At 42.3% G+C, this 25,854-nt stretch overlaps 1 protein-coding gene across 1 annotated transcript in view; it reads right to left on the reverse strand.

The window, feature by feature from the left end:
- LOC116047826 (fer-1-like protein 4) overlaps positions 1-25,854 on the reverse strand; it is a 36,865-nt gene that overhangs the window by 1,901 nt on the left and 9,110 nt on the right. The window contains exons 13-47 of the mRNA XM_031296836.2: positions 25,800-25,854; positions 25,047-25,233; positions 24,327-24,406; positions 23,667-23,792; positions 23,074-23,143; positions 22,525-22,628; positions 22,266-22,374; positions 21,405-21,633; positions 20,271-20,403; positions 20,068-20,168; positions 19,841-19,928; positions 19,624-19,740; positions 14,917-15,069; positions 14,630-14,822; positions 14,306-14,430; positions 13,871-14,005; positions 13,551-13,724; positions 12,659-12,769; positions 12,108-12,269; positions 11,777-11,951; positions 11,052-11,164; positions 10,817-10,933; positions 10,323-10,371; positions 8,449-8,552; positions 7,417-7,551; positions 7,219-7,338; positions 6,076-6,203; positions 5,808-5,978; positions 5,064-5,218; positions 4,737-4,918; positions 4,558-4,643; positions 4,238-4,336; positions 3,029-3,146; positions 2,258-2,381; positions 509-813 (exon numbers count right to left, since the gene is read on the reverse strand). The exon at positions 25,800-25,854 is cut by the window's right edge and continues 126 nt beyond it. Of these exons, the coding sequence (XP_031152696.1) occupies positions 509-813; positions 2,258-2,381; positions 3,029-3,146; positions 4,238-4,336; positions 4,558-4,643; positions 4,737-4,918; positions 5,064-5,218; positions 5,808-5,978; positions 6,076-6,203; positions 7,219-7,338; positions 7,417-7,551; positions 8,449-8,552; positions 10,323-10,371; positions 10,817-10,933; positions 11,052-11,164; positions 11,777-11,951; positions 12,108-12,269; positions 12,659-12,769; positions 13,551-13,724; positions 13,871-14,005; positions 14,306-14,430; positions 14,630-14,822; positions 14,917-15,069; positions 19,624-19,740; positions 19,841-19,928; positions 20,068-20,168; positions 20,271-20,403; positions 21,405-21,633; positions 22,266-22,374; positions 22,525-22,628; positions 23,074-23,143; positions 23,667-23,792; positions 24,327-24,406; positions 25,047-25,233; positions 25,800-25,854 (4,633 nt within the window). The remainder of the gene's footprint in view (positions 1-508; positions 814-2,257; positions 2,382-3,028; positions 3,147-4,237; positions 4,337-4,557; positions 4,644-4,736; positions 4,919-5,063; positions 5,219-5,807; positions 5,979-6,075; positions 6,204-7,218; positions 7,339-7,416; positions 7,552-8,448; positions 8,553-10,322; positions 10,372-10,816; positions 10,934-11,051; positions 11,165-11,776; positions 11,952-12,107; positions 12,270-12,658; positions 12,770-13,550; positions 13,725-13,870; positions 14,006-14,305; positions 14,431-14,629; positions 14,823-14,916; positions 15,070-19,623; positions 19,741-19,840; positions 19,929-20,067; positions 20,169-20,270; positions 20,404-21,404; positions 21,634-22,265; positions 22,375-22,524; positions 22,629-23,073; positions 23,144-23,666; positions 23,793-24,326; positions 24,407-25,046; positions 25,234-25,799) is intronic.

Consider the following 25,854-nt stretch of genomic DNA (forward strand, 5'->3'; position numbering starts at 1 on the left):
AGTTAATTGTAATGTTACACACTGTATTTATGGTTATGTTTTTAACTTACAGTTTTTGTATAAACTAAGGACAATGAGATTTTATTAAAAGTATTTCTTAAGAAAAAGATGAATGCAACATTTTGTATAGTGATATATCGATCACATGAAGTGTGATCAAAGTTCTGTATATAGGAAAACAGGAAACAGCCTCAGGCACCACCCTGATAAAGGCAAGATTGCATTGTAAATAAAGCATTGTGTACTGGAGGAGAGGTATACAACACGTTTTATGTTGATGGCCTTGCATTGAAGCTAAGAAACTGTCACCAAAATACAAATAGCAGAGATTACCGAGAGTAGTTTCTGCAGTCTGAGTATATTACATGTCTATGGAATAATGCTTTTAATATGGTAAACTAGATGTCAAAAAGTCAGATTCAGATCCTAACTGCAAATTTGTAGCTACTGTGTTTTGCCTTTCTCAGGCAGCATTGGCATTTTTTGTATATTGTTTTTTTTTTTTTACCATTAGCAGGAAGGTGTTGCCCATGCTGTCGGTGTATTGGATTTCCTCCTGTTTCATATTGCTCCTCTTGTCCTTCTTCTTCTTCTTCTTCTTCTTCCCTTTCTTCTTGGCCTCCTCCCTCTCCTTCTCCTCCCTCTCGAAGTCCTCAGCTGTTTTTGGGCGGGTCAGCGGCCACCAGCCCTTCATCTTCTTGGCGCGAAAAAGGGAAAATCGAGGGCTGGCCCGATCCTTCGCCATCTCAATCGTACACTTACTGGATGACTTTGCCGCTCGCACCATGTCGTTGAGACGTAACTCAATGGAGCCTGAAGGAGGAAGAACAAAAGAAAGATGATGAAGAAGAGTTAGAATCATAAGCATTTGTTCTTAAATGTACGGGTGAAGCTGTTGTATCCCATGATGCACCATGAATCTTGGGTGCCACTCAAATGCCTCTGGGCGCAATCGGATAGACCTAAAACCAATCAGATCAATGAAGGAGATGACGCTTCAACGTCGCTGCGCTATCATCATCATGTAAAGCCTGCCTCAACGGTTGTGATTGGTGCCACGATTTGGAAAAAATTGTAAATGGGCTTGAATGGGCTCTTGGCCAGACGGACTTGCAGAGCAAATCTCAAATTTGCCAGAAGTTCGTCAGGGTTTTCCCAGGCTAGGACTTATAAAGTAAATTCTCAAATAAATAAAAAAAATGGCTGAGTTTCAAATGCTAGCCCAAATGACTCAAATAATAATTCCAATCGCTTGTACTTGATGATGTCAATGCAGATGTTGCAGATTAAGAGCCTACCAGGAACAGGAATGATTACATTCTTTGAGCTGCTATTTACAGTGGCCCTGCAGATCTTCACCAATTTGATAACACATGTACATAATTTAGAAAGCAGCTGTGCCAGTGTTGTCAAGTTGGTGAAGAAGATCTTCATTTGCTTGTGTTGTGTTAATTTGCATGTTTTCTTAATTTGTGTGAGCTCTCAGGGCCACCATCGTTTTTACTTTGAAAGCAGGAAGTTTGATTGGCAGTAGTGATAAAAATAAACCCAGCAAAGTAGAAATTACTGGAATTAATTAGTTAATGAAAACAGTACTTCCATTTGAGAGTAGTAGACTTCAGCAACATTAGTGCAGTAAAAATGGACAATATACTGAATTTATCAAGACATAAACATGGACATAAACATTAAAACATTAAAACAGGAGCTGATGTATGGAGGCTGTTTAGTAAATATGTATAAACACTTATATTAGAAATAAATACCTGCCTCTCATTAGCCTGTTTCTAGAGACCATCTTGCGATTGATAACACTAGCCGAGATGCCAAATCGGGCCAGGGACGTAAAGTGGGGGGCCAATGGCCCCTTTCCTACTTCCTACTCCCCTACTTCCGGCATCCTTGCTCGGACCACACCTATCTTCGAACTGGGCCTTCATTTTGATCACAGGTACACAACTGTAAAGTTTCATGACTGCATCTTGCACCATTGTGATGCTATCCTGGTGACAAAATCTGTCCACTGATATATACAAATTTGGCAAAGTACTCAAACTGCCTCTGTGGTAGTTCCCGCTACTTTGCCATGTTGACACATGTGCACACATTCACATACATACGATACAACTTTTTACAGGTTTTTACAAGATTACACTGAAATTCATTTTGTGTTCCCAAACAGCAACAATACCAGAATCGCTGTCACGGCTGAGAAAATATTTGAGAATTTAATGTCCTGTCTGTCAGTGTGTCTCACCCAGGAAGTCGTTGGCAGCGATGCGGTCATAGTCCCAGACCTGCAGCATCAGAACAGCCGGCTGTCGAAACTCTGACTCTTCCAGAGAGAAAAAGGACTCCTTCTTCTTGTAGACCACCTCTTTCTACAGCATGAGAGGAGGAGAGTTACTCTTACTAACCAGACTGACTGCTAGTGTCCTCTAGTGGCTGCAGTGTTCATTACAGCCACAACATAAACAAACACCACCACCTAAAAGGGTGGACATTTTGATTAAATATTTAAATTTGTCGTGTACAATGGAAACGTAATCCTGATGGTGACACAGAGTGTTGAAACAATTGGTTATTTAATTATTTACTTGAATTACATAATGGTCATTGGTACTAATTTTGACAATTTTGTTTACTGATTTATCTTTCACCAATCAAAAACTCCAATCATACTTTGGTTTGAGCTTATTTTATGTTGGGACTTGCTGCTTTATTCTGTTTTATATCACTGTAAACTAAACATTTTTGGGTGGTGGACTGTTAACCCTAACCCCAAAACAATACATCTGAACACATCCCTTTGGATTCTGGTAAACGGCAATGAACAATCTTTTGGACATTTCTTAGATAATTAATTGCTCAATTGTAAAAATAATGAACGGATTACTCAAAAAGGAAAATAATAATTTGTTTCCCTAGAGAGACCAGAGCAAAGATCACTATAATCATCAGGATTCATCAGTGGATCAGTGGAAATGTTGACCATCAGCAGGTCCAGGTGTATGTACGGTATGTGTACCTCAGTAGGAAGGTAGTCGAAGCGGAACACAAATCTCCAGTTGAAGTTTCCTTCTCCAGTCAGAGAGTTGAAGTGGACATCAGTCTCCTGTTTTTCTCCTTCCAATCCCTTTATCCAGCTACACAGAGAACAAAACAGAATAAAACACTGAGCCTCCATAGCCAAGCAATGCCTAAATAACCGCTCACTTAGCCAGTGGTTCCCAACCTTTTTAGTCTGAAGTACCCCCACTGTCATGTCAGGTGAACTCACATACCCCTTCATCTATTCCCAATGTATGTTCCAAATGTAAAACACTATTTATTATATACAAATATACATTGTTAAGTTTTTAATACATTTGAACTGTCAATATTAAGGTTAGTTTGGTCAGCAATCACACTACTACTAGCCTACTAGGCTACTACTATTTAGAGTGAAGCTGGATGTTTGACCATTTATCCACTAATGTTACTTTTTGCTAACTATTTTAACCATTTATCCAGTATTCATTACTTTTAGCTGTTTACCTGTTTAAAATTCTGTGCTAGCTTGCTAACTTGTTTTTTCTTACATAAGAGCAACAGTAGTAGTGTACTGCTCATGTGTTACAGTTGACTTAATGTTAATATGTGGACATATTTTAATCAAATCCTAATTAAAGAAATTTTAAATTACAGTGGTTGGCTACAACATTTTCATGTACCCCCTGGCAACTGCAGAAGTACCCCTGGGGTACCCGTGGTTGGGAATCATTGCACTAAGCTCCCCCCCTTCCCTCCCCCCACAGTTACTGTTGATTCACCTGACATGCAATGCACATATTTAGTTGACAATGATAACAGGAGATTTACCAAGTCCATAGTAATCTTTCAAACAATGGGTCCTTAATTTCAGACAAAAGCAGCTTCCCATATCAGGCCTGAGACCGTTGATTTTGCAGAAATGACAACTGCAGCTGGCAGATTGTCTGAACTTACTACTAACTAGCTAGCCAGCTAATTAAGCTAACGTACCTAAGCAGGTAAAACTCTCCAGTATTTTAAGGGGGAAAAGCAAAGATTTGAGAGCAGTCAGAATCAAATAAACATAATTTTGTGTAGTATTTCTTTTCTTTTTTCCTCTTTCATATCGTTCATATCTTTCATATCTGTTAATCATCTAAATGCCTTCAGATTTATCTGTGTGCGTGTGTGTGTGTGTGTGTGTGTGTGTGCTTGTGAATCTAACCCTTTCACGTAGATGTCAGAGGACGGCTCTCCGGTGAAAATGTTGACATCGTCCAGAAATACATCATCGGTGTTCCAGATGATCACTCGCAGCTCGTACCTGTTGTCATGGAAACACCAACAAAGCTTACATATTGTAGCTCCTTCTCTAATCTATTCCAGTCCACGTTACTTGATAGATTTTATTTGAGTCTACTGTACTCAATTATTCTATTCGACTACTCGATGATTCTATTAGACTCTACTGTACTCAATAGATTATATTAAACTTTACTGTACTATATAGATTCTATTCGACTCCACTGTACTGCGTTGACCTACTGTTCAGGTAGGCGGGGCTTGATGTTAATGGGGGGCGGAGCCGGGACATCATTAGGAAACATGTCCACCCACATATGAAGGAAACCCTGAAGCACAAACATTGCTGATGACATGTAGTAATACCAGTAGAAGTATGTTACTGTTGTTGTGACTGTAGTTATTGTTAATTTTGTGTTTACCTGTGGCAGTCCAGGTTTGTCCTGGTTCAGCAGGGACCGGATCTCAACGTGCTCTGGGACCAGAGGAATGGCCCCAGGGAGGAACTCGTTCATCTCCCCCCAGCGCTGCAGCACACTCAGGGCTGCATGCTCCTCCATCTCTGCCTCTTCCTCTGGAGACCGCTGGTTCTTCTTCAGCAGACCTTACGACAACAACAGCAACAACAAAACTGCTGTATAATAGTGTAGTGGTTCATGATATGTGTCCACAGAGAGACAATGATGGACTGTTCACTTCAACTTCTGTGTCTGGATTGGTCAACCTGTCTGTCTGTCTGTCTGTCCTACCTTCAGGTACTGCGTCAGGTGGGATCTTGAAGATTTTGTTAAGGACTTTGACCTCAGATGTTCTGTACTCTGGAGCCTGAATGCTGTTCTTCCTGCAGAGCTCAGCTAAAATGGCAGACGGCTTCTTTGCATCGCGCCAAATATTGTAGCCGTCACTGGAGAGAGACAGTCAAGTAGACAGACAGGACACAGAAAGATAGGTACACATTTAAAGAGACAGATACTCTTCTGACAAAGTACGTAACACATACATTATTTTCTGGTATTAAAATGCCACAGTTTTGGTACTAACATATTGTACTTTTGATACTATTGTGTCGTAGCAGTAGTAGTACAGTACTGTACTACAGTACAGTACAGTAGTTCAAGTACCGATTTGTTCGTCAGGCCATGCCAAGAGGGCTATGTCAGGAGCCGCCTACTTTGAGCTTTATTTTGACTCTTGAGAAACCTATGGGTGATGTCATGGAGACCACGTCCATATTTTATACAGTCTATGTTTCTAACATGCCAGAGCTCTAGTTCTCACATGTTTTAGTTCTGGTACTTGTGTCACAGTTTTGGTAGTAACATATTGTAGACACTTTTTGACTGTTGTAGTACTCGTACTAATGTGTTGTAGTTTTGGTACTAATATGTCCTACTTGTACTGTCTTCTAGCATCTAGTTTCACACACCTTCTGACATTTTTTATACCAACATGTCATTGTTCTGGTTTTAATGTGTCGTAGTTGTGGTACTAACGTGTCATAGTAAAGAGCCAGACCGCAGGAGGCTCTGTGGTGACTGTAGAATCGGTTCTCCAGGTCAACTCGTGTCTCACCGATGAAGTCATCAGACCCTATAAGATCGTGGTCCATAACTGAGATAACCAACTCTGTCTCCAGCGGGAAAGACACTGTGAATTCAAACACCCTGAAAGACAGTGTCAGGCATTAAGACAGACAGACAGACAGTCAGACAGAGAGACAGTCAGTGCTACACAGGTACAGGTAGACAGACAGGTACTGACTCTCCGAACGTAGGGTTGAGCTGTTTGGGGATGTATCGATCTTTAGTGTCCAGAGACTGCTGTCCAGCTCGGACCACCAGATACGGGTCAGCTTTACCGTTCGGGTCTGTGGGAGCCAGAGTGGTGGCCTGCAGGACACAAACAGAGACAGTAGAACACACAGTCAGTGCAAAGAGAGACCCCAGGTGGTGCTAAACCACCTGCCCTTTTGTCCTCTGACTAGATAAGTGACTTTTTTCTATTCCTATTTATCTTGTTTTCTATTTTAGTCTTTCAAAATTCGGCCCACGGCATCAATTCTCAATTTAAAGCGTGTTGTAATGCCCGACGACTGCATTTCAGTTCTAATCCCGCTCGACTGCACAAGCACCTTCCCTTGTCACAGCCACCACAGTTAATGTACGCAAATCGAATCTTCAATTTTGGAAGAATGGTCGAATAGTTCCGAGTGAATATCGAAAAGTATTTTTGCATTAAATTCCCATCCCTAATAGACAGGGACATTGTGAAAGGCAGAATGGGAATTTGGTTGTTTCTTCCATTAAAAACAGGTTGCTGTTTAGCAGCCAACTCTTACTTCTCACCCTGGAATTCCACCAGGTGAGGAGGCGAAACGTTCCAGCTGCACCATAGTTTTGTTCCGTGTCCGCCATGCCTCATACCACACCGGGAGCATCTCAGAAGCTGAGCGTTTTGCCTGCCCAACTCACAGATTCGGTTGTTATGGTCATTTTTCCTGGATATTTGTGCTTCTACCACAAAAGTAAGTAGTCTACATAGTTAAATGTTTTTTTAGATTTAGTCCAGTTATGAACGACACAAACAAAGATTTGTGTCTGTGTTTTAGTTGTTAAAATAGTGTAGTGATGTGATATATGATCGGGAGTCTTCACAGGTTTTGAAAATTGACCGAAAGCCCCAGCCCTCCCACTCCCTGCCTGGCCTGTTGAACGCCCCGCAGTTCCGTCAAAAACACGAGACGTGCCTGCCTGGTGGATCTAGGGGTCAGATGTCTAGACATCCTTGAATACCTTGAATGTAACAACAGTTTAAAGTCAGCATAAAGGAGATTTTCTAAAATATCAGACTGTTCAAGGGACTAAGAGACAAAGACAGGCTGTGGATAGACAGTGAGACAGGTACCTTGACGATGTAGACTCGGACCAAGACTTTGATAGGTGAGTTTTTGGGGATTCCATTGGTGATCTGACATGAGGTGTCTTCTTCATCTCCTGAATCAATCGGATAAACCAGGAAGGAGCCCTTGGGATGGAGAGTATGGAATAATGAACACTTCTCTGCAGAGTAACACACAGACAGTCAGCTCTCCATCCACAGTACCTTGTATTTTCCCATCAGCCTCTCCTCTTCATCCTCCTCTTCATCCTCAATGTCAGCTCTGCCTTTATACAGTGGGAAGATCTGCAGCCAGTCCTGAAACTGATTGAACTCTGACTCCAGATCCCCTCTATACAGCTGAACAAACATACAAACACAGAGTCAAACATTTTAAAACGTACTGTTTCCAAATCTGTTCAGACTTTACTGTCTGTCAACATCATGATACAGACTGATGATCTGTCTTAAACAGGAAACTAAAGGTCCTATGGTCCAATCAGTTCATAGTGTCTGAAGCCGTTCTTTCATATGAAATTTTTCATAGGACGAATCAGGTCCGACATTGCCCTTTATTATATGTAGCACATGTTTTAGGTTTAGGCGATGGCGCCTAGGTAGAGCATGCAGGATGCAGACCATGGCGCGTATTACTCGCGGTAACGTAGCCGGTTCGTAATTTGGTCCTAAACCAAGCCTCTTGCCGTTCCTGTCTCACGATGTCGCTGTTTAATGAAAATAATAGAATATAACGGATGTAACCCATGTGTAATCACCAACATTTTCATTAGTAACTGTAATTCACGTACATATTTTTTCTCAGTAAGTAACTGTAACAATTTAATTACATAACGGCGTTAAATGTAACTAGTTACTCCCCAACATTGGTAACTAATGGGGCACTCAGAGAGCCGAACGCCTTGGGTCGCAATGTTAACGCATGCGCCACATGATTAGGATCCGCTCCAAATGACCCACGCTACACCCTTCCACCTAGTCGGAAATATCGGGCCAGTAGTTTTTCCATAAAACTCTGCTGACAAACTGACAAACAAACATTACCACCTTGGCAGAGGTAAATATGCCAAAAAAAACCTAGGAGTTAAAAGAGGCGAAAAAGCTCTAGAGCAGCAGAGTTACCAGAAACACATTCAATTCACATTACACATTCGTTTCAAGGATCTTGTATCGCTGACGTCAGTGCGGCCCTGGACTGACATACTGGATTGTAAACTGTGGATCACAGTGACTTCCCACCTTTAGTGTGGCAATGTTCTTGCGTCTGGGAGGCTTAATCTCAACCACCCCGATTTCCTCCTCGTCCTCCTCTTCGATGTTCGCCATGCTCAGATTCCCTCCATCTGAACAAAACAGAAAACAACACAGCAATGCTAACAAACACAACTCTGTTAAAATAGTTTTTCAGTTATTTTTCATTTTGTAGTATGTTTATCCTATCTTTTAAATTGTGTTGTTGTTTCTTTCATTGTGTTTTACTGCTAAAATTTGGTGGAAAGCTTTTCCAGAAGAGTTGAGGCTGATATCAACAGATTGATGCCTTTGGTTATGGGAGTTCAATTGTTATAGCCTGGGAACCAGACGAATCTGCGACTGCATGTTTTTTTTGCTCTGGCAGATCCGTCTGGTCCCCCTCCCGGTAAGACAGATTTCCAGCCAGCCAGATCCTGGTCAGGCCAATCACAACCGTTTATCTCACATGGGGCGGGTTTCAAACGATTAATGACAACTTGCGAAGCCTTCGCGCTTTACACAAAATACGTGATGACGTCATTTTTGGCTCACACTCCTTCGTGCTGAGGACTCTCATGGGGACACTATATGGCAAGCATAAACCTAGCTTAGAAAGGAGCGCCGTTGAGGCATTTTTTAAAAACAACCAAGATGGCTATTGACTATTTTCAAATTCTGATGGCAAAAACAGCAACACTCATTCTCAGACTCAGACATATTGATTCTAAACCATCACACCTCATGTCTGCACGCTGTAGTTTGTTTGCATTTGTCAGTAACTCAGCGTTACGTCACGTTTCATTGCTCTGATTGGTTGTAGGTTGATTCAATTGCATCCAGAAGTATTTTGGTCTACACCCCTTGGAAATTGAGAAATTACCTGAAAGGTTCCAGACTAACTCACATTTGCGCTTTGGTCTAAAGATGTCGGGCGGCAATTATCCCGTGTCCACATACTTGTACACACTACAATACTTTATAGTGTACGTCTTTAAAGGACAATTCCAGCGCAAAACGAACCTAGGGGTTAATACCAGATGTGTACCCACAAAATATCACCACACTTCAACGGTAGCATAATGAGGGTCCTAAATGTTAACCGAAGCATTGAGAACATTGTAAGTGTACAGATAGTTCACTAAAAAGATAGTTTAGAAAGACAGTAGCTCCCAAGACAGCGGCTGCCTGTATACGAGAACGTGACTGTCTTTATAATCTATCTTTTTAATAAACTGTCTGTACACTTACAATGTTCTCAATGCTTTGGTTAACATTTAGGGACCCTCATTATGCTACCGTTGAAGTGTGGTGATATTTTGAGCCATTTTAGTGGTATAAATAGCGATTTGTTTTTACTTTCCCTGTGCCCCAAATACTACCGTTGTAAGCTAATCAGCGGTCCGTGCTAGCTTGTTTCAAGCTACAAACACATTCAATTAGCATGAAAACATGTCCCAGAGAACGACAGAACATCTGTTATTAACCCCTAGGTTCATTTTGCACCGGAATTGTCCTTTAACACTGATTCTAAAAATCTGCCCTCAGACTGACATGAGAAGAATGTAAATGGTCTCCTGAGAGCTGAACTTCTATAAAAACTGACTACTGACTTCTCATTTGTAGAGAGAATTTGGAAGTTTTCCCATTCACTTCAATACAATCATAGTTCATCACAGCAGCATCTAGTGAACATTAGCGGAACTGCAGCTAAATACACCAGCTCTGACTCATACTGTATCAGCCGTGTGTAGTTGTTGCTCTAATAATAAAATAATTAAAATAATGAATAATTATGTATTTTTATTAAATAGACAAATATGGCAAAATACATAATATACCCAAAATAATATTATGACTGATTGACCAAGTAAAAATTGTACCCATCTCTGCTTGTTCCTCCTTCATTGCCTCCTCCTCCTCCTCAGCAGCCTGGAGACAGTCAACACACATCAGACATGGTGAGTAAAGAACTGATTTATTCATAACAGTTATTCTGTAGTGTCACTTAACACATATTCACCGAAAAGAAATTCAATTTTAACATGTCTGCTGTTGAACTTTCTCGAGTGTCATTTTCTTAATTCTGCTGCAGTGTCTTATTCTGTCTTGTCTTGTTTTATAATCTGGTAATAATAAGATAAAGATCTCAACTACAAGAAAAACATATTAACCTTGTAATGGTGTGCTATCTTGGCCAGGTGACTCTTTCAAAAAGAGATTTTAATCTCAAGGACTTCCTGGTTAAATAAATGTTAAATAACAATTAATAAGATAAGGTTAACTCTTTAAATTATTCTAGATATGTATTACTGCCATTTCTGCTTCACTGTTATTACCACATTTATTTAGACAGACAGATAAAAAAGTGTCTCACCCGTCTCTCCATCTCCTCTAGTGAAGCGTAGTATTTGGACCACCAATCCAACTCCTCCAACTCTGGTGGTTCCTCTTCTAGCTCCTCGCCTTTCTTTGTCAGTTTCTTCAGAGGATCCTGAACGGGTTTAAAAAAAAACATCAACCATTTATTTAATCCTTTATCGTTTAATCTGGTTGAAATTTGTCTGAACATTCATGTTTTTAAACACAGTGGAGGAAATAAATATACGTACATTAACCAGCTTGATGGGGTTAAAGGGAATCTTTGACTGTTTAATTGACAGGCCGCTGAGTCCGATACGCTCCACTGACATCAGAGGGTTGATCTTTTTTGTATTCTGCCTCACTGGAGAGACACAGAGAAATCATGTCCATAAAAACTTTAGGAGAGAAGTCAACTATGAAACCCACAGAGCATGGCTCATATGCAGGGCTTCTCAGTTGTTGTTGTTTTTGTTGTTGTTGTTGTTGTTGTTAGCTTTAGCTTCAGTCTTTTTGCATTATTATACTGGGAAGCGTTGGCATGATATTATGTGTATATGACACTTTTGCAGGTTTAAAACAAATCAGTTAGAAACACTATTAGTAGCTATCTAGCTACAGCTGATCAAATCTGTCAGTGACAGCTGTCATTTCAGCAAAAAAAATCAATAGTCACCAGCTGGAAATGAGAAGCTGCTTCAAAAATTACTGAGAATTTTTATGGTAAATCTGCCACTGTTATTATAAACTGCATTAGGTGCCATGCAAAATCCGAAAGCTCAATAGGCCTAGTAACAGTAATTAGGGGGACAGGGCTTAGCAAATGGTCAATTAAAATGTTCTGGAAACATATCTATAGTACCTAGTACCTAGTCTGGATGTTACAAAAATGTCTCCAAAACATTCAAAACTCAAACTATCTAGTAGACACTGCTACTGTGAATACTACCTCCATCACTTCTTCCATAGCTCTTACCTTTTGGTTTTGGCTCGTCCTCTTCCTCCTCTTCCTCCCCCCCTAACTTGCGCGGGGTGTAATTCATGAGGCTCGGGACAACGTGGGTCCCGACTAGAGCGAGCCGACCGAATGCCCTATGCTCCACCACGAACAACGTCAGAGGAGGGTGGAGGTAGGCCTGCTCTGGCAGCTCCTATTGGACCGCACACAGGAAAAGGAAACAGGAAAACAGGGAAGAGAAGATTAGCCATGTCTCTACACTGTATGCAGGTGTGTTTCTTTAAGCCAGATGTGTAGACCTTAGTAGCCACTCTAACTAATGTCAGTAACCATCACTACTTTGACTGACCACATCCATATAGCGGACCAGCTCTTTGAAGTTGGAGTGAGTGCCGTAGCTCTGAATCTCTTCAGACTCCAGTTGTCGTCCTGCACACTCCACCCTCACCAGGGGGCGCTCCACCTCAAACAGCTGCACTCGCTTCAGCTCCCGCAGACCCCAGAACAGCACCTGAACACACACACAAACAGGACTAAGCTACTTTACAGATCCAACAGCCTGATGTACCAAAACACAGTGCATGTATGTATGTGTGTGTGTGTGTGTGTGTGTGTGTGTGTGTGTGTGTGTGTGTGTGTGTGTGCGTGTGTGTGTGTGTGTGTGAAGGGGAAACATTCACACACATTCATACACTGTGGACGAGGCTGCCATACAAAGTGCAACTTGCTCATCAAATAAACATTCACACACATTTGCACTCCGATGGCGCAGCATCGGGAGCAATTCGGGGTTCAGTGTCTTGCCACCACCGCTCTACCACCTGAGCCACAGCCGCCCCAACTGTGTGTGTGTGTGTGTGTGTGTGTGTGTGTGTGTGTGTGTGTGTGTGTGTGTGTGACCTCGATCCTGAAGGTCTTCAGAACCGGTCGGACTCCCTCAGGGATGATATAACATCTCTGCTCCTCCAGGTAGGTCAGCTCCTGAGGGTCCACACTGCCTGGGACACAGGGCTGCAGAGGGTGATATGATTTTCCTATTCAAAACCTTTTGGAGAAAAGTCAACTACAAATGCCAGAGAGCATAGCTGTGAGAAACATCCAATCACAGAGCTGGGGTGAAGTTAGCGATTGATCTTTGTAGAACTTAAATAAAAATAAATTCAAAACTTTGAATCAGTTCACATTTTGATTTTAGATCAATTTTGGATCAATTCATCCCTAGAAAATAACCTTGTTAACAGAAACATAACTGATCAATCACATCAATCTTAGACAGCAATGGACCCTTCCTAAGTCCTAAGTCCCTTATCGCTCTGTGCTCCAATAACAGTTGAGCAAACTTGGTACCTTGCAGAACCTCTGTCAACTTTCCCCTCTCCTGAAGGCCAATTTTTTTTTTCTATAATGGGGAACTCTGATTGGCTAGTTCTCGTTTCCTTCCATGGTTGGGTTGGTTAGGTTAAGGCTATAGTCTGGATCAACGGAAGTACGTTTTCAGCAGATCCGCTGGTTACATTTTGTGCAACCGGCTTCAGACTGTTGTAAAATGACCAAAGACCTCTGTGCTAATGTGCACATCAAACATGTCTTTTGATTAATCATACTACACAATTTGAAAACAGTTTACACAGCTTCACGAAAAATCACTTCTCAAAATCAAAAGTACCTCTTATTCCGGCACCAGTGCTCTGTTCCCAGATCTCAGCTACAAACAATGTTATTATCACTTTTAGAAATGATGGACAATAAAGAGGTACAAACAGGGAGACATTGATTGTTTGACAGGTGTCACCTCTCCAAACCCAGAGTAGTCCAGCTCGATGAGCTCGAAGGCAGCCAGCAGCTCGCCGGCGGGGGCCCTGCCCATGCTGATGTCATAGAAATGGAGGCGGGGCTTCTGGTAGTACTGCTCCACAGATTTAAACTCCGGTTCTGCAAACGCCCGACCCAGAATCTTCACACTGCCCTGCACGCACGCACGCGTCCACACACACACACACACACACACACACACACACACACACACACACACACACACACACACACAAACATCACTACCAGAAACAGCAGCAGAATGTGTGAGAATAAGAAGTAGAAGAACGTCAGCGTTACCATGGCGTTGTGGTCGTAGATGTTAATGGTGATGAGGGGCGGGTCTTGTTGGAGCTCCTCCCTTGTTCCCTCCAGCAGAACCCTGTCAAACAACAAACACTCACACCAGGCTGGAGAGAGAGTCTCATGCAACACCTGAACACACACACACACACACACACACACACACACACACACACACACACACATAAACACACAGAATGTATTAAAATGTGTACGTTAAATGGGCACTCCACCAATTTTATAGATGTAGTTGAGTTGACCGGTCATGGGTAGTTCTACATGTGAAAGCAGTTGTGTAATATTTACTGTGAGCTTTGAGACTACAAATTTATAACAGAAAGCCTGTGTACAGACAGGAGTTATAATGTTAATTATAATTGTTTATTGAATGAACAATTATAACCTTTAAAACAGCGGGACAGTTGTACCTACCCTGGTGACTTGGCACTGCGTAGAGAAGACGACCTTGGCGAAAGGATCTGATAGACCGTTATCATCTGCAGCCATCAGGCCACGCCCCTGGTACAGGTGACATCGTAGCTGGAAGTACCTGCTGTCTGCAGAGAGATAGACAGAGAGAGAAAAAGAAATTGAGAAAGGTCTACCTTCAACTAACCAGGACAGACTGCTGCTGACTCCAGGTGAAGCTTCATGATTGTAGAATAAAACTAATAACTGGCTTTTTTTTATTCTAACAACAGACAAGATTTCCTGAGCAATTATCCTGTGCAGAAGCCACGCCCCCCTCTTACTCACCCTGGCAGGACAGACTGACAGGAAGTTTCCTCTGCCCGACAGGGACCAGCCTCCTCTGCTCCTCCTCTTCCTCATAGACCGGCAGAAACTCCTCTGGCAAGCAGGTGATGGCTTCTTTACTGTACTTGGCCAGACCAAGCCACAGGTAGACCTCCAGCTTCGCAAAGATCTCACTTGCTGAACCTCCGGGAGACTGGACAGACAGACAAACAGCCATTTTTCAGAGATGAAATAGAGAGCGAAATCAATAGTGTTAGAGAGATGGACATCAGTGTTAGAATGGTTACCTTCATGTAGAGGGTGGTGACTCTGCCACAGTCCCGCCCCCTCTGCTCCTCCACCAATGAGAAGAGGATGGAGTAGGAGGGGATCCTGACATAAGCCAATCGCTTGCTTCCACTTAGTAACCACAAAAATGCGTCTGGGATGGTAGTCTGAGGCTGGAGAGAGGGTGGTGTGGGAGAGGGGGTGTCAGACCTCAACATATTGAACATACTGCAACCTTGGATGTCTTTGTTGTCACCTATGGTGATCTATGGTCAGTGTTTGGAAGGTTACTTTAGAAATGTAATAGGTTACCGTTAACAAGTTACCCTATTTAAAATGTAATAGTGTAATTGTTTCAATTACTTTATCAAAGTTATGTAACTTATAACCTTTAATTACTTTTTGATTACTCTTCTAATTTTTTAATGAATGTTTTCAACTGTTAACCATTTTCAAATGTTTAAACCTGGCAGTGTTAACCCAACAGACAGGTGGCACTGCAAATTCAAGTAAGAGAACCAATCGAAAGCATCAGAATAGCACCAAACTTTACTAAACAGTTATGGCTGGAAATTGCAAAGGAAGACATTGTGCACATTAAAAACATGCAAAGCAACAAAATGTATATTATTCAACATATAGCCTAGCTTTTTACAATGTAATCATTTTCAAAGGTAACTGTAAATTAATTTAAAAAAAATTTCCCAGTAAATGTAACGGATTACAGTTATCTTTATTTTGTCATTCAATTAAATTCAATTTTAGTTATAGTATCAAATCATAACAAGATTTATCTCAATACACTTAGATAGAGTAGGTCTAGACCACACTACAATTTACAAATACCCAACAATTCCAGTAATTCCCCCATGAGCAAGCATTTAGTGCGACGGCGAGGAAACACTCCCTTTTAGGGAGAAACCTCGAACAGACCTAGGCTCTGGTAGGCGGTGTTTGACGGTGCCGGTTCGGGGTGTGATGAACAGTGGCAATAATAGTCACAATAAAGATGATGGAACTATGACTAGAAATAGTAGTTGTAGTAGTTCATGGCGTAGCAGGGCACTGCAGGGCATAGCAGGACGTAGCAGGACGTAGCAGGGCACTGCAGGGCGTTACAGGGTGTAGCAGGGTGTAGCAGGACGTAGCAGGGCACTGCAGGGCATAACAGGGCATAGCAGGGCATAGCAGGACGTTACAGGGCGTAGCAGGATGTAGCAGGGCACTGCAGAGCGTAGCAGGGTGTAGCAGGGCACTGCAGGGCGTTACAAGGTGTAGCAGGGCATAGCAGGGCACTGCAGGGCATAGCAGGATGTAGCAGGGCGTAGCAGGATGTAGCAGGGCACTGCAGAGCGTAGCAGGGCACTGCAGGGCGTTACAGGGTGTAGCAGGGCACTGTAGGGAATAGCAGGACGTAGCAGGGCATAGCAGGACGTAGCAGGGCGTAGCAGGACGTAGCAGGGTGTAGCAGGGCACTGCAGAGCATAGCAGGCAGGGCATGGAATTAACACCCGACCACCCGCCAAATGCGGGTGAATTTTGCAAATGGCGGGTAACACTGTCAATCTACCTGCCACATTGGCAGGTAGCCAATGAGAATTGAGTGATTCAGACGCGTAACTATCGGTAAGCAGGATACGCGGTTGCTTACGGGCCTGGTCCAATCAGGGGCCCGCATCACTGGAAGACATTGATTGACAGCCGGGGCCCCCTATCGCATTTTCATTACTCACACAATCCCAGCAGTCCCACGTGCAGCCACTGACCAAGCGGGAGAGCATGGGTAAAATTAATTTCCTTGTTTCTGTTATGAAGGCGAGACATGTGACTCGAACATCTGACATTTACCAACAAAACGTACAGCAAAAGACCGTGCAAAACATTTCAGACCGTCCTGCCAACATGTATACATTGTAACATCAATGTACGCTGTAACGTTTTTTCACTCTAAAGTCAGCAGCTGCTGTTTCAATCTGTTGGCTGTCTGCAGCGGGCGGGGCTGTTGCTCCGTTTCCCCGCGACTGACACGCACACACACAATCACACATGGTAGATGCAGGAAAAAACGCTGCGCTCGTTATTGTAAGTGCAATGATAAGTTAAAGTCAAATAAGTACTTTATTAAACCGTATGAATGTGTGTCCCAGGCCAGGATAGGAAATTAACTAACAATGTAAAGATCAACAAGCCACTGACAATGACAGATATGTTCATATTTGATTCATTCAATAAATTATTATTTTGTGTCTATACCAACATTTGCAGCATCCTGAGCCTTTTTGGTAAGGTTCCTAGAAAATCTCAGCCCAGAGTAATTAATTAATAGTAATTATTATTATTCTACCCAAAACAAGTTTCCTTTGTATTTATTTTTTTATTTTTAAGAACTATACAAAAAAAATTGCAACTTTTTTGCAACAACTCGTGTTATGGTGCGCATTCACCAGTGTTTTTTTGTTGTTGTGGTGCACGTAGGCTACTCCTGATTTTGTCAGTCATCTCATCTCTTATATGCAGTGGCGTAACAAGCCAACACTGGACCCCTATGCAGGATGATCAAGGCAGGCCCCCCTACTACAGCACGTGATGACGGCGCAATGTCCACGAGTAGGCTACCATCAATAGGACAGGGTAGGATCATAGAGACACAGTAATTCCTGTTTTTCACCTTTTATGAGGCAACAAAAAAAACTGGCTGGTAAAGAGTCACCACAGTGGCTGGTGGTCAAAAAAGTTAACTTCATGCCCTGGTAGTAGGGTATAGAAGGGCATAGAAGGGCATAGCAGGGCGCGGAGCAGGACCACGGCAACAGCTGCAACCATGATTTAGGTGCCAAGGAAAACTTGGCAAAAAAACATAAGGACTCCGGGGAGTAAGCTCCCCAGAGCTAAGTTAGTAACAAGCTTTTCTGGGACATGGATGCACACAGATGGAAAGAGAGAGGAGAGAGGAGCTCAGTGTGTCAAAGGAAGTTCCCCAGCAGTCTAAAACTATAACAGTATAATTAAGAGCTGGTGCAAAGCAAACCTGAGCCAGTTATATAAGGGTTGGTAGATGAATCTGACTATGAACACTATGAAGAAAAGCAGCGAGGAGAAGGGGTGCCGTGTCTGTAGGTATACACCCTCCCCTGCCGGTCGACGCTGCAACTCCTCACTCCCTAACTATAAGCTTTATCAAAGAGGAGAGTTTTAAGTTTACTCTTAAATGTGGTGACAGTGTCTGCCTCCCGAACCCAGACTAGGAGCTGGTTCCACAGGACAGGAGCCTGATAGCTGAAGGCTCTGGCACCCATTCCACTTTTAGCGACTCTAGGAACCACAAGTAACTGCATTCTGGGAACGCAGTGCTCTAGTGGGACAATAAGGTACTATGAGCTCTTCAAGATGTGATGGTGCTTGACCATTTAGAGCTTTCTAGGTCAGGAGAAGAATTTTAAATTAAATCCTGGATTTGACAGGAACCCAATACAGAGAAGCTAATACAGGAGAAATATGATCTCTTTTCTTAGTTCTTGTCAGAATACGCGCTGCAGCATTCTGGATCAGCTGGAGAGTCTTAAGGGACTTATTTGAGCAACCTGATAGTAAGGAATTACAATAGTTCAGCCTGGAATTAACAAATGCATGGACTAGTTTTTCAGCATCGTTTTGAGACAGGATGTGCCTAATTTTGGCAATGTTACGAAGGTGAAAAAAGGCTGTTCTTGAGGTTTGTTTTAAAGGATATATCCTGATCAAAAGTAACTTCTAGATTTCTGACAGTAGTGCTGGAGGCCAGGGCAATGCCATCCAGAGTAGCTATATCTTTAGATAATGAGGTTCGGAGGTGTTTAGGGCCCAGCACAATAACTTCAGTTTTGTCTGAGTTTAACATCAGAAAATTGTAGGTCATCCATGATTTTATATCTTTAATGCATGCTTGAAGTTTAGCTAACTGACTGGTTTCGTCTGGCTTGATTGATAGGTAAAATTGGGTGTCATCTGCATAACAGTGAAAGTTAATTGAGTGTTTCCTAATAATATTGCCTAGAGGAAGCATATATAAGGTGAATAGAATTGGTCCAAGCACTGAGCCTTGTGGAATGCCATGGCTAACTTTAGCGTGCCTGGAGGATTCATTGTTAACATCAACAAATTGAGATTGATCATATAAATAGGACTTAAACCACCTTAGTGTGATTCCTTTAATGCCAACTAAATGTTCCAGTCTTTGTAACAGGATGGTATGGTCAATAGTGTTGAATGCAGAACTAAGATCTAGTAAGACAACTACGGAGACAAGTCCTTTGTCTGAAGCAGTTAGAAGGTCGTTAGTAATTTTCACCAATGCCGTCTCTGTGCTATGATGCATTCTAAATCCTGACTGAAAGTCCTCAAATAAACTATTGCTATGTAGAAAATCACATAACTGATTAGCGACTACCTTCTCAAGGATCTTGGAGAGAAAGGGGAGATTAGATATAGGTCTATAGTTGGCTAAGACCTCAGGATCGAGGGTGTGTTTTTTCAGAAGAGGTTTTATCACAGCTACTTTAAATGACTGCTGTACATAACCTGTTAATAAAGACATATTGATCATATCTAGTAATGAAGTGTTAACCACGGGTAACGCTTCTTTAAGTAGCCTCGTTGAGATGGGGTCTAAGAGACAGGTGACATTAAATTACGTAATGCCATTACATGTAACTGGTTACTCCCCAACACTGCCTATGGTGACCACTGACCTCCTTTGCCAGCAGGCGGAGTTTCCGCAGGAGTTTTCTGGTATCCATCAACTTCTGTTTGGCCGTCCGCCTGGTGATCCTCCGCTTGGCCCTCACTGCCTGTCTGGCCAGTAAGACCTGGAGACAGGCAGACATTAGGACAGACAGGAAGACAGTCAGACAGAGAGACGGTAATGAATAGGCAGGTAGAAAGAGAGACAAGTGAGGACAGACTCACCAAATTCTTCTTGATAAACTCCTTCCTGCATCTGTCAAGGTTATTGGGGCGAAACTGAGACCTCCTGTCTGCAAAACCACTAAACTGTCTGAAGAGACGGACAAAATGACAGAGAGGAGACCAGAGAAAGAGAAAGACAAGAGGACAGAAAGAGAGACAGGAAAATCAAATCAAACCAAATTAAACTAAATCTATTCTAATCAAATTTTCAGAAGGAGGAGACTGACTTGCAGGAGGCCACCAGCTCTAGCAGCACCTTCTCCAAACACTCCTTTGCGTTACTCCTCGGCCTCCTCAAGAGACGTTCCACCTCATCAAGACCAATCTCCTAAAAGAGGAATGTGGAGCAGAGAGGACAACATGTGACCACAGTTTGTAGGCATTGTGATACACTCCATGTGTTAATAAAAATTAAAGACTTGTCTCTCACCAGCCTATCGGCCGTTTTGCTGAGCCAGTTTGCCTGATAGAGACGAAAGTTGTGATCTTCAAACTGACTCCAGACAAATAGACACGGCTTCTGTTTCTCGGAGGGAGGCTGGAGAGGAAGACACTGGAAAGACCTGAGAGACAGACAATTAGAGAGAACTAGACAGTTAAGCAGACAGACAGCAAGTGGCTAGTGTTTGTGGAGTAGTTACTATGGACGTTACTCTTTCAAGAATTGCCACCTTGTCATGATAAATGGGAAATGGACTATAGTGTTGTTGCTCAAGGGCACTTCAGCAAGAGATTGAACCACCAAAATTGTGATTAGTGAACAAACCGCTCTACCTGCTAAGCAACAGCCAAGGAGGGGTTTGTGTGTCCCTGTGACCGCGGGAGCTGTGTCCATGGGAGCAATACCTCCTAGTAGAGTCTTTAAAGGCAAATTGGTGCCAGGTGAGTGGCCGGACTAAGAGCCATTGAAGAACGTCTACAAATTATGACCTTCAGTATAAAGTGACTGGATTCTGGATTCTGGAGCCACCTACTGGATCCTGTCTTAGGAGCTTCCCTACCCTCCCATGGAAGGTGAAATCGGATCCCGTCAGAAGTTGGAGGCATGAAAACGGGGTGGGTCATGTTCAAGGCTTCCATTTTGGAGGCATCTACTTGTGAAAGAAAGCTGCCAAGATGAAGAAAGGCAGACTGGTGTCAGGAGGCCAGAAGGGCTGCAGCTTCGGTAGACGCAGACAAGCTGCAACTCAACTCAGAAAGGGGAAGCTTAATTTTGGGGGGGAAGGATCCTAATGGGCATATTGTTGGGCAGGGGAAGGAACAGTTTGAAGAGCTCCTAAACCTAACTGACATGCCTTCTGTGGAGGAGGCAGGATTGGAAGACCTAGAGAAAGTCATAACATGGCAAGGTAGTTCCAGGGCAGTCCCAGAACACAGTGGAGAGATTAACTATCCCATCTAACCTGTCAAAGTTTTGGGATCACCCAGAGGTAAATTAATGATGGGGCTGGGGAGATTTGGCCATCTTCCACCATCTTGCAGCCGGAGAAGTGGCGGAAAATAGATGGATTGTGTAGTATTTCTAGGTGCAGTAGTTACCTGTGTGGGTGCAGAGGTTACTTACCTGTTGTATTCGGTGGGCTGGGGTCTCATGGCAGCAGACACAGATCTGATCTCAGGTTCGGGACTCAGCACCTCCTCTCTGTCGAGCTCCTCCTCTGACTCCAGCAGACCCTGCACCTCTTCATTTAGATCTTCCCTGCTGCTCCTCAGCTCCTCCCTGCTCCTCCTCAACTCCTCCCTGCTCTGGCTCTTCTTGGATCTCCTAACCCCTACTGCCTTCCCATAATTTCCTGACAGAAACAGAACAGCTTGTGAAGCTCAGGGGATTGAGGTTGGAAATAAAATTGCATATACAGTATGAACCACAGGTAGCCAAAGGGGTCTGGCTCAGCAGTGGCCTAAATCCGCCATCAGTTGCCAACTCTGGCCCAAAGCAGACCCCAATACACTGACTAGAACTGATTGTTAATCAAAATTACCCCTAGGGTTAGGGTTCCACATGACACCGTAGATTGTGCTCTGCATGATTATAAATGATGTGAAACAACATTTAAATAATGTCCAGTATTTAAAAGCAGTGAAAAAGTCCTTAAACTGTACAGATTAGAGCTGAAATGAATCTACAGAAAATTAATCAACAACTATTCTGATAATCAATAAATCGTTTCTGTAATTTTCAAAGAAAAATTGTCAAACATTCTCCAGTTCCAGCTTCTGAATTGTGAGAGTTTGCTGCTTTCTGTTGTCTTATATAAAAGTAAGTTGAATATCTTCAGGTTTTGCAATGTTGGATGGACATTTAAAGATATTAATTTGGACTATGATTGTGATGGATCAGTGTTTTCTGACCTGATTAATTCAAAAATCGAAGAAAGAATCAGCAGATTAATAGACAATGAAAACAATTGTTAAAACTTTTTACCTAGGGAGAGTTCGAAGGTCACCGGTCTGTTACCTACAGATGGGTCCATCATAGTGACTTCAAACAGAGATGCGAACAACAGAAAGTCCTCCCGTTGTCCCTGGAAACCCTGAGGACCAAAAACGAGGAAAAACCTAAGAGCTACAGGACATCACTCTCTCTGTTTTTTATGCTATATGCAGATGATATACAAGTATACGACACAGTGTGTTTAAAATGGCTCGTTAATGATGATGGTGTTGGTGGTGGCAGCACTGACCTCAGGGAGTGGGTGGATCTCCTCAATCTCTACGGTAACAGCCTCTGGTACCTCAACTCCTGCCTCCCCTGACTCGTCGACCAATCCACTGGTAGCCACAGACACTATGACAGCAAGTAAACAAATCAATGATTAAACTACAAATAAAGGAGGTCCAGAGCATACTTTCATTATTTCAACATCCTAGCTGTGAAACAAATAAAAATAATGATAATTATAAACAGTAAAGTCTCTTTAAACTACATTTTGAATAATTCAATTCAGTTCAATTCAAATATTGTGAATCCCCTGTTTTGCTGTCTTACCCTGAGTCAATAAAGGAGCTACCAGATTCCCCTTGCTTCCAGTCTGTGTGCTAAGCTAGGCTAAACATGTCCTGGACCTAGGCTATCTTTGTTCTGGACACTCAGAGAGATGAAACTGATGTCCATCCATGTCCTTGAACTAAAACATTAAATTTGTTCTCTATTCTGTGTTACCAATATTCTTGAATTATCTTTAAATTTTAGTTTCTAGTTTCTCCTGCTTGTCCACAGTAGATAGACGGACCTTCCTTCTTCTTGTCCTTTTTGCTGCTCCTCTTCTTCCTCAGTCCCAGCTTCCCCAGTGCTCCCTTCACCTTTAAGGACACAAGAAGGAGTTACACAAGAGTCAGTAGTTGTGTTTCTACTCAATTGTCAAGAAAACCTTTGAAATGTTGCAAAAAAGAAATGCAAAATTGGTGCATATTTATTGATATTTATTGGTTTGGAGCGAATAAACTAGGCTAGTTTCATCCAGAGTTGGTGGTGTAGGCTGCGCTATACATACGGCTGTAATTGGCCAGTAAACAGAACAGATGAAGTAGAGGTTGCGAATCGAAAACAAAACATGTTGCCTTGGCCATCTAACACATTTACGAACGATAATGGAGGCAGATCTTCAGAAAACAGCTAGTGAGGTGATGTAATAGAGTTGCTGAGATCAGTTGAGTATCGTTTAGGTCACATACGATTTTATTAGATATTGTGGTTGCCAAGGTAACAACACCCTGACTAAGATGAAACATGCAAGAGAAAATAGCTTGGCTTGTTAATCTGTTTGAAGGTCTGTGGTAAAATACACTGATGTAACTTTTATGAAAAACGGGAAGCAGGAGGTACCTTTCCCAAGGGGGCGGAGCCTGTATCCGGGACAACGGCAGCAGGGGAGGAGTATACCTCCACGTAGAGAGCGAGGAGGATTCGACCACGGTAGAAGATTCCTTCACCCAGACCCTGGTTCAAAGCCTGTAGGAGAGAGAGGGTTAGTCCAGTTCAGTCTGGATCAGTTTTGTTTAGTTTGTTCGACTATGCTTGCTATATAGCAAGCCAGCTAGCACACCTATCTGGCTTGCTAGGGGTCTATGGTGCGGGAAACACCACATAAAATATGGCTCTGGAGACTCTCGGCCAACTTGAACCGACGGCCTACAATCTCCCTGGTGTGTCACCAACTTGCTTACCCTGCAGACATTGAGTTGGATTGAAAAGGGCAGGGTTACAACCAATGGTATGGGTGTAGCCTGCCAAAGTACAAACTTTAGATTTGACCTATGGCTCAGACAATATATGCTGGACTCCTTAAGAGGTCTGGACAGTAAAGGAGAAATGTTCAACATTTGTTGGCCCTAGCCTTATATTTACCATACAGACATAAGAGAGACTCAAAAGAGACATCAATCCTCTCATTTAACACTCAAAAATAAAATAGGTAAGTGTATTTCCCAAAAATACAATTCATTGCTTTAAATGTTAGATTTGATTTGGTGGAGTCTGGTTTACCTGGTGGATGTCTCCAAGTGTGGAGTTCTGAGGAGAACCATACAGGTTCACCCAACATGGACCAAAGGTGGGGTTAAACCCTGCAGACAGACAGATATTTCCTTGTTACCATACATTCTCAATACAAAACTGGTATTCAAATAATGGCCGAGTCTAGCACAAACAAGTAAAAGCTGGTCTCTATTAAAGGCTTATAATGTAAATTTAACTCTCAATTCTTAACGTAGACAATGTACTCACATCATTTCAACAGCACTGATTCCGACAGTACAACAACATCATGCCATATTACACCATTCAGATAAAGCACTTTGTATTTTGATTTTGATTCCAGTTGCTTTTGCTTACTTCTGATCACTGTTAAGCTACTGTCAATTGAACTCAACACTTCCTTTGCATGTTTCCCATTAAAAGCCTACTAGGAAAGGAATATAATAATAAGGAATAATTGTATGCCTGTTGAAACAATGAAAGACTTTTAATGTGAAGTATCTGAGCAGGAGGTGTTCAGTTAAATGATGGTATTGCAACAGCAATCTAAAAAGATACTAAAACTAAAACTTGATGAAATACACTTTAAAAATAAAAAAATAATTAAAAATAAAGGGCTTCACTGACATAAGACATTGTTAGATAAAGACCTGGTTCTCTCTGCAGGTGATTTCTGATGTTTAGTAGAGTACCATTAAAGTGAAAACAAAAAAATTCTGCGGATTGTACCGTTCCTGGTGGGGTCTGAAATCTGCTGCAAGTCCAGGAAGTGCGTTGCCAGGGCAATGTCTCCCATCTTGGCGTCATCGAGGACCTGGACTCTGATTCGCTGAGCCAGAGGAGGAAACTGCTCAATGAAAGAGATTTCCTCATTCCAAACTGGACAGCTGGTGGCACTGGCGACCGACGTCTCCCCCTGCAGACACACAAACACACAGTACGATTAGAACACTTCAGATTTGCAGACTTCTAGTTGTACTATTAAAAGACAGTTAGCATTTTCAACCAAAAAGTTCCAAGAACTTTCAAACCAGAGGAACTAAACTAGCAACAGAAAGTCGCCTTTGCGTATTTCTGTTTGTGTTTCCACCGCATCTTAAGAACCTGAATAGTTTGATATATAATAATAATAATAATAATAATAATAATAATAATAAGAAGAAGAAGAAGAAGAAGAAGAAGAAGAAGAAGAAGAAGAAGAATCCTGGTGTACTTTTATCAAAGTAGGATGTTGGATGCAAAACTTTTACTTATAATTGAGTATTTATATTTCTACATTGTGGTGTTGGTACTTTTAATGGATCTGAGTACTTCTTCCACCACTGCCAATCAGTGACATTCAGCCCTGCAAGCTCCACCCTGAAAGAAATACAGAACAGGAACTACTACTAAATGTAGTTCAAAAAGTTCTTGGTGTGGGCTGCTACCTCCTGGAGGAGAATATATATATAACAACACCTGTGTATTTATACGTCTGATTACCTGTTGTCCAGCGAAGGTCACCTGTACGTAGGGATCAATAAAGACCGTCCGGTCA

Source organism: Sander lucioperca, chromosome 16 (assembly GCF_008315115.2).
Source record: "Sander lucioperca isolate FBNREF2018 chromosome 16, SLUC_FBN_1.2, whole genome shotgun sequence".
In the NCBI taxonomy this organism is placed as follows: Eukaryota; Metazoa; Chordata; class Actinopteri; order Perciformes; family Percidae; genus Sander; species Sander lucioperca.